The sequence below is a fragment of the Aplysia californica genome, unplaced genomic scaffold (assembly GCF_000002075.1).
Source record: "Aplysia californica isolate F4 #8 unplaced genomic scaffold, AplCal3.0 scaffold00285, whole genome shotgun sequence".
Taxonomy (NCBI): Eukaryota; Metazoa; Mollusca; class Gastropoda; order Aplysiida; family Aplysiidae; genus Aplysia; species Aplysia californica.
In genome coordinates, this window is record NW_004797555.1 from 646,736 (window position 1) to 659,648 (window position 12,913).

General features: G+C 37.7%; 1 protein-coding gene across 2 annotated transcripts in view; it reads right to left on the reverse strand.

Moving 5' to 3' along the window:
• Positions 1 to 12,913, reverse strand: part of LOC101859869 (lipoxygenase homology domain-containing protein 1) — a 99,643-nt gene that overhangs the window by 62,285 nt on the left and 24,445 nt on the right. For both annotated transcript variants that reach the window (XM_013084325.2, XM_005101504.3), the window contains 4 exons: positions 11,934 to 12,085; positions 11,064 to 11,221; positions 10,069 to 10,124; positions 472 to 498 (listed from right to left, as the gene is read on the reverse strand). In XM_013084325.2, the coding sequence (XP_012939779.1) occupies positions 472 to 498; positions 10,069 to 10,124; positions 11,064 to 11,221; positions 11,934 to 12,085 (393 nt within the window). The remainder of the gene's footprint in view (positions 1 to 471; positions 499 to 10,068; positions 10,125 to 11,063; positions 11,222 to 11,933; positions 12,086 to 12,913) is intronic.

The window sequence follows — 12,913 nt, forward strand, 5'->3', positions numbered from 1 at the left end:
ATACTTCAAATTTTGCACTGAAAAACAGAACAGTAAGCGAATAGTTTTAATATGGTCACAACATTAAATACCACACATATCACTTGAACAAAAACTGTTTAAAACAGAAATGACAATAGACATTAGTTATTTGTTTATTTCTTAGGAGCTTTGCTGGCTGCTACAATGAACGATGAAGAAAAATGTGTCTAACCAACTTTAAAATCCTGGAGACAACTGGTCACATGGTGAGTTTTAGCACATGCAGCTTATTTATTGTTGGCTTCCATAACTTTACATATATATACATGCTCACAACACCCTAGCAATACTGTTGATAAATACATTGTTAGGTCCAAGCTAAAAAAAGCAGCAAATTTCAATTAACCATATTATACTGAAGGTGTTCAGTACAAAATAACTGAATTAGGTGCTAGACTACAGTGTGACCCGCTAGGGTAAGCATGCTTTTGTTCAGATAAAGAGACTCACCAGGAGAAATCTTGGTGGGGGCTGGTTCTGAAAACAAAATAAAGATTCACATTAATCTCGTACCCAATTGGTTAGTGCAACAGCTGCGTTTGGCCATCGGCAATACAGTAGAAAGAACATGTCAAGAAATAGTGCTCATCCCCTAGGCTTTGTGCTAGAATCTAATTGTAAAACCTTTTGCACCAACCACAAATGAGGAAGTACCAGTTGTTGAAACACATAGTGGTGTCTCATTCATAGAGTTCTTGCATTTGGCTCACAACTCCAAATCAACCTTGAAGGAATGACCATCATCATCAATAATTCATTTATAGAGGCACCAGCTATCCATGTCCTGCTGCAGTTTTAGCCCATGGAAGGCATGATATGACCTCACAAGGACAGCTTGATGATGTCATTTTCTCCATTTTTTTGGAAGCTAAAAAAACCCATAAATGGTACTGGCATATCCAAAAGAATGCAGTTAATAAGTGTGTCTAAAAGGGGTGGTATGTAGTTGCCTATTCCTTCTTATCAATGGCTCATCAGACTTTCAAGTAACGCAGTTGTTCAGTCTGTTCATTCGAATTCACAATGTCCATCTTACAACAGACATACAGCTTAGCCCCTTGTTAGGCATTCAGTCCTCATCTTTTACAAGTTGCACCCCTGACAACTGCCAAGTACGCTTTGTGGCCTTGTGGTGAGGAAAACCTTTCCTACATGGAATCAACAGTCTTACCCGAGAGTCTGATGCCAGAACCACTCAAATAGGAAGCCTTTAAAAAGATTAACGTTTTGTGTAAAAAGTGTAAAACTTCACCATACTTTAGAAAAGCAGTCGCTCATCTTTATGTAAATGAGGGTCATTATATTATTCAAGCTCACAACCACAGATTTATTCAACAAAACAAATCCCTTTTTTTTTGTTTCATGGGAATCTCTTCAACTGTTTCTGAGTTAATTCAATTTCTGCGACTTTGTACATGGTGCATTTATTAGTTCACGTCAGTACTTTATATGGTCGCTTTTAAGGACAAGAGGGCTAACCCAGATTTCGGGGGTTTCCAGAAATCTTGACCTGCACCAAAAGTCATAGGCATTGCCCTACCTATAGGAGAGGTTTGGTTTCATTGGTGTGTATATTTCTTTGGTTATAGAGAAACTCTCCTGTCTTTAAAAGAAACTGAATAAGGAGTCAAAAACTTTCCCTTCCATTTTCTCAAAACAGCCTTTTTCGGGATAGCCCCTTGTGCTTAAAAGCGACTGTATAGCTTCACTTCCATTCTAAATATTTGTTGTTTCCCTGTCGGCTAAATAAGGACCTCTGGTGCTCATATGACCTTATGCAGTTGCGAACGCCGTAAAACCTCTACTAAAACAAACAAATGAGGACCTGTCACACTGCAAAGCAACCCAAAAATGTGTTTCACAGCCTGACCCCATGACTATGATAACTTAAGTCACTTAAATTTTTTTTTTTTTTACAGGAACCAAAACTATTCAGAAATACATTTGCTTTGATATATCATCCATATGATAAAGAAGAGAGGAGAAACATGCTACTTGTCTCTGAAGCTAATAGTACCACAAGTTAAGTCCAACTCTCCAATGACATTCTCCAATTATTTTTTTGCAATTTTTGGAAGGGGGAGAAAAGCAGCAGTGGGGAGATCAAATGTTTAAATTGGAAAAGCACTTGTTCATCCGGCATTTGGTTGAAATACACATATTGGCATAACATCTTTTGACATAAAACTGAGCATGTCCCTAGCTGTCCCCGTCGTTTTATGCAAGAAAACTTCTGAAATGACGCAAACTGAGCCGAAAAATATGAAATTATACGATTTTGTTAATTTTAGCAAAGAATGATAAAGGAAAATAATAAGAAATTATGCAAAAATGATCAAATTTTGCTAAATTATGTGGGGTGCATAAAACCACGGGGACAGCCCTAGAGACATTCAACAGTATGGCTCATTTTGAAAGCATGGCTTTCTTTTCCCCGATTCAATCTCTACATGCACTAGAGCAGTGTTTGCATATATAAATAGATATAAATATAAGGTATCCAGGTCTTTGGCATTAACATTCATCTTGGCATAATCAAAAAGACAAATCCCAAGATCGATGGCCACTCAAGTTATCACAATGTTAGTTTCTACTTGGTTTAAAAGATACCCTGTTTAGCGTCTTAAAACTAATTTTTGACCAAAGTCAGTCTTAATCATCTTCAGAATTTAGTGATATGTTGTGGTCTATAAGATACACCACAAAAATTGAGGTAGCCTACTTATCAGTATTTTTTTTAGAGAATGCCTTAGATTTTCTGAACCTAAAGCTCTTCCACTTAGTGGATTGATTGATTGATGATTGTGTGTGTGTGTGTGTGTGTGTGTGTGTGTGTGTGTGTGTGTGTGTGTGTGTGTGTGTGTGAGTGTGTGTGTGTGTGTGTGAATCTTCAGAATCTAGTGATATATAGTGGTCCATAAGATACACCACAAAAATTGAGGTACTTATCAGTATTTTTTTAGAGAATGCCTTAGATTTTCTGAACCTAAAGCTCTTCCACTTGGTGGATTGATTGATTGATTGATTGTGTGTGTGTGTGTGCGTGTGTGTGTGTGTGTGAGTGTGTGTGTGTGTGTGTGTGTGTGTGTGTGTGTGTGTGTGAGGGAGGGCAGGGGGTGGGGGGTGGGGGTGCAATGGTACTGTTTTTTTTCTTTTCAAGTCCAGTGTTTTGCTTCTTGCTTCTGAATCCTTCTGAAGACGGAACCATTTAAAAATCTATATATATGCCTTGCTTCAGTCTTTGCCACAATTGCAATTATTTCAACGTTAATCTAAACACAATAGAGAGGCATACAGTTTGGACAATTTACAGTTAACTTATTATACCAGCACCTCTTTCTTTTTATGTAGCTGTTTTGACACCCCCATTGACACAATTTAGATCATTTAGGAGGTGGGCTTCAGACCTTGCTTGTCAGGGCCAATCTGGGCTGATAGGAATACAACATCTGAGCAGAGAAACCTAGATACTCTATAAAAATTTGCACCACTTCGGAATTGAACCCTGGTCTCCTGCGTGCGACAGCGAGGTGCCAACGGCTACAAAACTAGCGCCGTTTATCCCTCTCTCAAGTAATACATTAGGAACTGAGTTAATGTAATATGATCACCACTATCCTGGTACACTTGAACAGCACGCAGTTCTCACAGTGAAACAGGGAATATAAGTTTCAGCATCAAACAAATATTTCTACTTAAGTTGTGTGTGTTCTTTTTGTGTCAATGGGGCGCAAAACACCTACAATCTTTACAAAAAAAATTGTATTCTTTAAAACAGTGATCAAGTAAAAACAGTTCATTTACTACGCATATTTTTTCTTTAGCTCATAAAAACTTCTTTGAATTGATTTGCACGCACAAAGTTATATACTTTCAAAGCATTTCAGTGATTAATATTCCTTTCTTTGACTTTTAACCTGAAAATATACACAAGAAATTGATCTGTGATCAGACCATACTCACAATGATCTACTCTCGAAGGACAAAAAACCCAGAAAGACCATTTTCTTAGGAATAACTTTATTAGTTTGTGCCACACACAAAAATAACCTTTAAAAACAAAACTGCAAATCCTATGTATATGCGTAGTAAAAGACTATTTCTACTTTTATAGTGCAAAAATATAAAGTAACAAACAGAGACAGTATGAAGTAAATGATAAAAAACAATCATGGCATTAACTTAAGCAAATAAACCGAGTCAGGAAAAAAATATCAAATTGAAGCACCACAAACAAAGGTAAAATAAAAATTATTTAAATCCATTAATTCTAGAGAATGGCAACAGTGACGACAAAACTCTTGTCATTCCTATGACCAAAATCATTGCTCACATCTCTAAATTAAAATCCATCTTCTTCAACCTACACAGAGATTCTCAATGTTTAAATCAGATCCTTCTGAAAGAGAAAAAAAGCGCAGTCCAGCTGTGCTGAAGTTTTGACATTCGATCCAGCTCCATTTCTTACTTACCGTCTTGTTCAATGAATAAAATCCGAGTTAATCTTTTCCGTAAATTTTTTTTTTTTTTGGGGGGGGGGGTTGTATTAACAAATAAACTAACAGCAGGACAGAAAAAGGTATATCTCTACACCCCTATTCTTGGCCCAGCATTAAGGAACATCTGTTACTTCTGTGCATTGCAACTACCCTTCCTCCTTCCTTCTTTGCAACTACCCTTTCTCCTTCCTCCTTTTCCTCCCTAACCAGCAGGTCCTTCTACATGTGTCTAGCAAAATAACATAATAAAACAGAAAAACTACAGCCAAAATGAAGAGAAACATTGACTTTCGTAACTGTCCAAACAAAATGATTAAGATACGATGATCTTTATGATGAAAAAGATGAGAGAGTACGGAATAAATACAGTGTATAAATACAAGTTGAATACAAAATAAATTGTTGGGCTATCTGCAACAGAAAAAAATGCCCAACCCTGATTCCCTCTCAAAGCAGCACCATAAGGCATCTATCAGTACAGAGGGATTTCCTTCATCAGGTGAAAGGCAAATTCATTGTCATGTTGTTCTCACCATTTTTAAGATGCAGTGTTATGTGTAAAAAGTTAGCACCACAACAATTAGTATATCAAACCTTAGCTTTGTTTTAATGTTATACAAATCTATGACAGAAGGTAATTTAAACTGATTCATAAGCAATAATTACTCAGTTTGCTGGTTATGCCAAACATATCTCATCGGGGTCCTAATTGTAAATTAGTTAAAAACAATGTACTTGATTAATCTGTTCACTTAGATCTTCCAAGCATTCTAAGTATCATAGGAAACATAACTTACACAACCCTAAACTTGTAGGAATGTCCTTATTGGCTCTGCTTTGTTCTACACCAAACCTATACGAGAAGGCTTTCATATAAAGCTGTTTATAATATGTGATGTATATTATGATACATAATCACACATCATCTGATCAAGACGGAACTGGGGCAAGGTAAAGAAAATTTGTTTTACTTGGCGGAGTTGGACTAAATTTATCCATAAAACACACTGCTTGTTAAAAAGAACAAACTGTCAAAGCAAGAAAAGGCAAAATGATCTTATCAGAATCATCAGGTCTTATAAATTTAAAAACAATTAAAGCTTGTTTTATTCTGTCAAATAGGATTCTGTAGATAATATTTGTATACAGTACTTGAAGGCTGGCAGATATTTTGGCAAGACCAGAGAAGTGTTCCACACAAACACATACATTCAAAGTAATGTATGCACAGTAAATACAATGATATGCTGATGTTAGTGTAGACCAACATGAAGTTTTGTTATGTCACAGCAAACAAAGTTCAGTGGGTATGTAGGCTTGTCTCCAGCAGTGTACATAATCACAGACTTTTTGCATTAACAACATCAATCGTACAGAAAATAAATCTCCATATTCAATTAAGAGGACATTAAACAGCAGTTCTTTCTATTGGACGAAATGGACAGTTTGATTTTGTCAGCATGTTTGTCCAGATTATGGAATGTGAAATATGAGAACCCTTGGAGCTTTAATTAGCTAGAGACTCTAGTTTGAACCTCAAACTGAACATCAATAATTTAGATATAAAGTATGTATTCTTAAACTACATTTTAAATCATAATTTAAACTATATGAAAGATACATTGCATACATTTGATTGTTGTGTTTTAAAAAAATGAAGTAAAGATATGACTGGCACAAAACAGAGTACAGCACAGCATGCAATTTTTAGAGCATTCGGAATAGCATGAATAGACCAAAAGGAAGCCAGCATACAGAGAATTAAGAACCAACAACACCCCAGTTTGGAGCTAGTCATGCAGCTAGGGTTGGGAATATAAATGAAACGCAAAAGGAAATACCTTTTATGTATAAAAAATTGTTCTTTCTTTTTAATTATTAGAAAATAATTACAAACTGAGATGTGATGCCCCCTTGGTAGAAATAATAAGTTGTTCCATTTGTATCCAAGTTATGTGTAGAAAGAGATAATTGAGGCTATAATTTTGTTTAAAAAAATCATATTTTGTTTAAAAAAATCATAATGATGTGTTGGTACCAGGTTCATGCCATAATTAAGTTGTCATATTTTGTAACATGTAAGAGTTGAAATAAAGATATTTTACCAAATGTGGCATGCGCCATTTTGTGCTAACTCGTCAAAGTACAGCCTACTGTCAATGCTTGGTAATTTTCAATAACTTTGTAAGAAAAGTTAGGGCAGGCCATTTAGATGAAATCATTTGGTTTGCTGGAAACTGACAGTTTTTTGTCCCTACCACACTTTGGTGTATATTGCCAGAGCTGCTAGTAAGCTAGTAAATTGAAATGCTCATACAACTGACAGCAGTTTGACAAAAAATCATCCTCATTCCTCTAAACATGATCTTTTCTGATTTAGTTTCTTTCCTAAAGCGATAAAGTCTTACTCCAGGACAAAGATTTCAGGTGGAAAAGGAACTAAAACGAGATAGAAAAGAAGCTATCAGATGCCTGAACAAAGTCACGAACAATGCTAGATCTGAAGGCTGACTCCAGTGGACTCAGGGCAGTCTCGATATTCAAAAAATATTGTATTTCATACCTGTTTCCCAAATACAATTGTTCTCAAGAGAATGCTTTTATGATCATAAGAGAGAGAGACTTAATTGCGAAATGAAACTGGTACACCAAAACGGAAGCCTGTATGTAAACAAAATTCCTTTGGACCAGACAAGCATGTTTATTTTTTGTATTTATGAGGCAGTAATATCTTGCAAAATTATTTCTATCAATAGTGGTCGCAGCTAAGCAAGCTAAGTATTCTTTCGTCTTTGCTAAGGAGCTCTGGCACCAAATGAGGGAGCTGTCTCATCGCATCCTGCTGCCTGAATCTGTCTTCCTGGGAGTATGCATGCCTTCTAAAAGAAATGAATCACAATGGACATGCAGGGGTTAATAATCATCATGCTTCGTGCAGACACACATGCGCTCAAACTCATCATAAAATAGTAGTAACACACACAGTACATGACAAAAGTTTGAAAAATTTGTGCAGGCACCAAACAAACATGCAAGGATGTGCTCATTCTCTTTTTGACCACTCAGTGCTTATTGGATCAAGTGCAAGGGAGGCGAACAGTGTGTGGGTGTGAGCACCTGAGAGTGCCTGTGAGTTAGTATAACAGTAAGTGCGTGCGCACCCATGTGTGTGTATAGTGTGAGTGTGTGTGTGTGTGTGTGTGTGTGTGTGTGTGTGAGTGTGTGTGTGTGTGTGTTAAGTGAGTAAGTGCACGTATAAGCATAAGCGTGTGACGACACATGAGAGAGAGAAATCAAGTACGTGAATATTTTTGCATGTACGTGTTATGGTCTGAAGATGTGCATAGGATACAAACAGGAACACAGGTTGTTCAGAGCAGTGGACAGAGTTGTGAACATTTCTTTTATTTGTTATGTTTGAGTTCATAGTGGATGCACATGTGTACTTGGATAGGTGCATGTGTACGTATGGGCATGCAAGCGTATATTCATGAGTTCTTGTCTGTGGCTATGCGAATGCATGTGTTCATGAGCAAACTGGAGAAATTGTGAATTGTAGGCATGCAAAAAGTGCAAAACTTGTGTCCCGACAAGAAAAACTACTGACTCCATTTCATCATTTTGTCTTTCTTTTTATACAAAAGCAGTATTATTTGTTAGAAAGAAAAGGCTTTTTATTTTAGAAAATCAAACTTGACTAATCTAGTATTACTGGCTCCATGAAATAAATATGAGGTAGTTTTGATGACACTAAAAATGGCTATTTTTGTTGCTGCTGATACTGATTAAGCAGCTTGAGAGCTTCCACCTGTCAGTTCAGTGTTATGTAGTGATATTTACAGTAAGACAGGTGCTGTCCTATTACATCTTGAAAGACGATACAGTGCATAAAAAAGAACCACCGGGAGACTAGTATGAATATTCCAAAAAATTAAACCCAGTCCCGTTAGAGCATTAAGTAATGTACCACGGGTAAAACACCCTTCTATTGTAAAGCAGATAACTCTAAACTCAAATTTCCTACCCCCCGGGCCGGTGCTACTGACTGAAGTGTCTTTAGGCCATTCCCAAAAGGGGGGACATTAACATCTCGAGTTCTTATGCACAGTAGAATTGTAATTGTAAATGGGCTGATTCATCAATGTCATGCTCATAACTGTGCCTGAACGGCAACAGGGAACTGCTGCTTTTTCTTTCCTAATCCTTATTATCGTCATTTCTCCTCTACTTTTGTTGTATGTTTGTAACACACTTGTGACCCGCCATTTCCGAGAGCCTTGATAGTCAAAGCAGACTTTGCGTCGTTGAAGCTAGAGAGGTGAGCAGAGTAAGTCTGATTCCCTGTAAGGATTTCTCTGTCGACATCCACCCCTTAGCGCTCATATGACCTTATGCAGTTGTGAGCGCTGTAAAAGCTCTACTAAAACAAAGCTCAAATTCCCCAGAGGCTGCTGGAGGTGGAATCTTTTTGAGCCTGGGCCGCAGCAAATATTCCACAAAAGAAAAAGGTTCAAAGATTTTTTTTTTTTCAAAGTTAGAACTGATCTAATCTTCTCAATCTTTACTAATAGTAGTTTGGAACATGAAGTGTTCTTCAGAACATAGGGCTTCTCTTTCTTTCCTACTCTTTGCTGCCAGAGGTCTGGTAGTGCTTACTCCTACTATTCTTATATAACTCAGCCACATTTGACTTGAGGTAGGGTAGCACTAACACTAAACTTTGATGACAAGTAGAAGCAGCAAAGTATTGTCCTGTGGGCCTCAACTGGTCTGCAGGCATGAGTTCGCAACCCGTTTTATAGAAACTTAATTACTATATATATCTTTCTTATTAGGATGCTTCAACTAAAAATTGGGTTATTAAAAGGGAGGTATCTGTCGTTATTATCACAAATCATCAAAAATGCGGCAAACAAAATGACAGGATCCATTGAAATAATGCTAGGAAGTCCCATTGTTAAGACACGCAAGCCTTTCACCCGCGAGGATACAAGATTATACATCAGTACTTCATCAGCCAGCTGTTTAGGTGTACTCAGCCCGAAATTGTGAAAATTTCCTTTTTCTTGCAGTGACTTAATCTGTAGCATCGGTTGCATGTGTTCAAGAAACATTTTCTCGAAATTCACGCTCTAAATATTGAAAAAAAATGATACACAACATAGCAACGATGTTTTAAAATAAGAAACAGTTTTTCCTCTTTCCTGAAAAATGTTGCTTTTCGGGCTTAGAACAGTTAAACAGCGTAGACAACAATTTTGCCCTTTAACCCTAAAGTCAAAACATTGTACAACTTCAAATCTACAGACAAAACATTCACATTCGTCATGCAATTGCAAACAGAGCATCGCATACCACAAAGAAATTTCAAAGAAGCAAAAAAGGCCCAACACCACGAGTGATAGTTTTGATGAATCAGTCACGGGTATAAAATAAAGCAACCATTTTCTAGAAAGTTTTATTACATAGCACCATGAAAAAGGAATCAGCCACAGCGGTGCACATTCACGGCAAAAAGGGTTAGAAGAGTCACATAAGAATCACGTACCCTGAACAAGGACGATTCTCTCCAGCTTTCTGTCTTCCATGCCAGAGTCAAACCATCTGTTCAAAAAACATAATTTGCCATTTATGATAAATAGTAATAAACAGAAACATATATGACAACAAAAGATGCAAGAAGAGAAAAAAACAACTATTGAACAATTTTTACTTTGCTTCACAAGCAGTTTAGGTAAAGAGAAAGCTTTCATGGTGTATTAATGTCACACCTATCTTGTGTTTCTTGTTAGATTTTTTTTTCTCCAAAAAGAACAGAGGTACATGACTGAAAAATTTTCACATGAAATTTATGTTTTATCTTACACTCATGTTCATTCTTTTCCATTCATGGAAACAAGCAAAACTTCAAATAAAACTGAACAAAGGTATTATAACATTACAGCCTAACCAGATAAGAATAGAACAGCTATGTAGATGCTGCTAAATGGCTAGATGAAAAAGATGATCTTTACCACAAAATAATTCGGATCATGTTTCAAAGGTACACTCTACAAATGACTTTTACTGTATCACATATGTGAGGCATCGTGGTGAAATTAAGCACTCGTCAAAATAAAGAAATCGAACAAAAAGGCATTTTTCCAACAGTTTGGCAATTTTATCGAAATTTTGTTTTTTGGCTAAACACCTTTTACATTCATATGAAAACACATTTCCATATAGATTTTACCGAAAAACCTTGTTTAAAAGCACAAAATATGTAATTTTCAATTTTCTAAGGACTCTTACGCAATTGAAATTACCAATCTTTGGAGGTCATTTTCTCATTAATTTTACTTTTGAAACCAGGTGACCTCATCTTCAATCGCAAATATCTCGACTTCTATTTGAGATAAACGGATATTTTTTTCCACCGAAAGCAAGGCAAATAAACAAGCTTTTAGATGACACCAATAACTCCATATGCCCAAAATTTTACGAGCGCCTGATTCCACTGCGTCGAGACACATGTGGGAACAAGACAACTCCTCCTGCTGTTACCTTCCACAGGGGAACACAAACTCCATGTTGGCAGACTTCCCCTCTCGGACAACAACCTTATCCAGGAACCATCCATCTCCGGGTCGCGTTTCTGAATGACCAATCTGGATTTTGCTAAGGCTGCCCAGGTGTACTGCCTCTAGCTCAAATGTGTCGGCCTGCCAGATGAGAAGAGAAGTATAAAGTCTTATGGAAAAGGAAATCCGGGTTACAAAGAAATAGATAGTAGTATTTTTCTAGCTAGCTTCAGTGTCCATGTCTGTTGCAGCTAATTTTTACAGGTTATGATGGAGACTGTAAGCAGACAGACTCTGGAATGGATCCTGAAGAGGAGGGGGGGGGGGCAGAGATGGACATGTTCCAACTGTAGTGACCCCAACACTGTGGACAAGGTGTGACAAGATGGAAGCTAATTCTTAATATGACTATCAGTGGTACATAGTTGTATTGTGAGCAAGTCATCTGGTTTATGCAGCCTCAGAGAGATTAGCATCCTACTTGAGTATAAACAATACTTCAAAAGCATTATGTCCATTTGTCTTTGAAGCCTATAAATGCCGAAAAAGGGGTGTGTGTGTGAGAGAGAGAGTGAGAGATAGAGGGAGAGAGATAAAGAGAGAGAGAGAGATAGAGAGATAGAGAGAGAGAGAGAGAGAGAGAGAGAGAGAGAGAGAGAGAGAGAGAGAGATAGAGGGAGAGAGATAGAGAAAGGAGAGAGAAAGAAAGAACCAGTGAAGAGTAAAAAAGTTTCCAACCCAATGTAATGAAATTCCTGATCACGACTGTATATGCGTAAAAAAGCAAATTTCCTGCTGTGAGGTGAATGTGTCATGATCATTTACTTTTCCAGATCTTTACATCAACACATACCTGACCACGTTGGAAGGGTGTGGGTCTGTTGGTCAGTCGCAGCCACCTCTTGCCACAGTCTCCAATGTCACCAAACATGTTGATGTAGATCTGCGCCTCAGTCTCAGAGCCAGGGTCCTTGCCAGTGTACACTGTCACAACGTACTTGACCACTGAGAGGAAAACACAGAGGAAACATTGTCATACAGTAAAGTTGTTCCCGCATCCGATCTGGACATTGGGTATTGCCTTGTTAGTGAGACAACTTTCGGGCCTTCGGCATATTGTGGTAGGGTGGCCAGTTCTTTTCCATGCTGTCTCTACTTCCGTAATTTGAAGTCAGGTACCCATTACTGCTGGGTGGGCAGGAGGGGGCGAAAAAAATCTGTGTCCGAACCGAGGCTCGAACACGGACTTTCCTCTTCGGAGACGAGCGCGCTAACAGCTCCGCCACCGCATCCTCTGTCATACAGTATGTCCCAAAATGAAGTGGACACTACTTTCACAGGGCTATATAAAATAATAGATGAGATAGGCAGAGAAATGAAGAGGTAAGAGCAGCTATCGGCATTGAGTCCTGCCTGCATTACATAGAAAGACAGAGAATAAAATGGTTTGGCCACCTGTTACGTATGTCACCTGGCCAACCAGCCTCGAAAGCCTACAACACCAAGCACTCAGGCTATAAAGGAGGAGGAAGGCCACGCAAAAGGTGTATCGAAGGTGTCAAGGAAACTCTGAGAAAACATAATATCACAACTGAAAGAGCTGCGGAGCTGGCCTACCATAGAAAACTGCATCTCCCCTCGACGCTTAACGGCAGCATAGGATGAAAAATTAAAGTAAAAGTAAGTAAGTATATACAATAAAACGACCATTTCTTAGAAAGTTTTGTTACATAGCACCACTGGGAAAGGATTCAGTCCCAGCAATGCACATTCACTGCAAAAAAGGGTTAGTTTTAGTTTTAATAAAAGTTTTAGGGCAGTTGCAACACAATA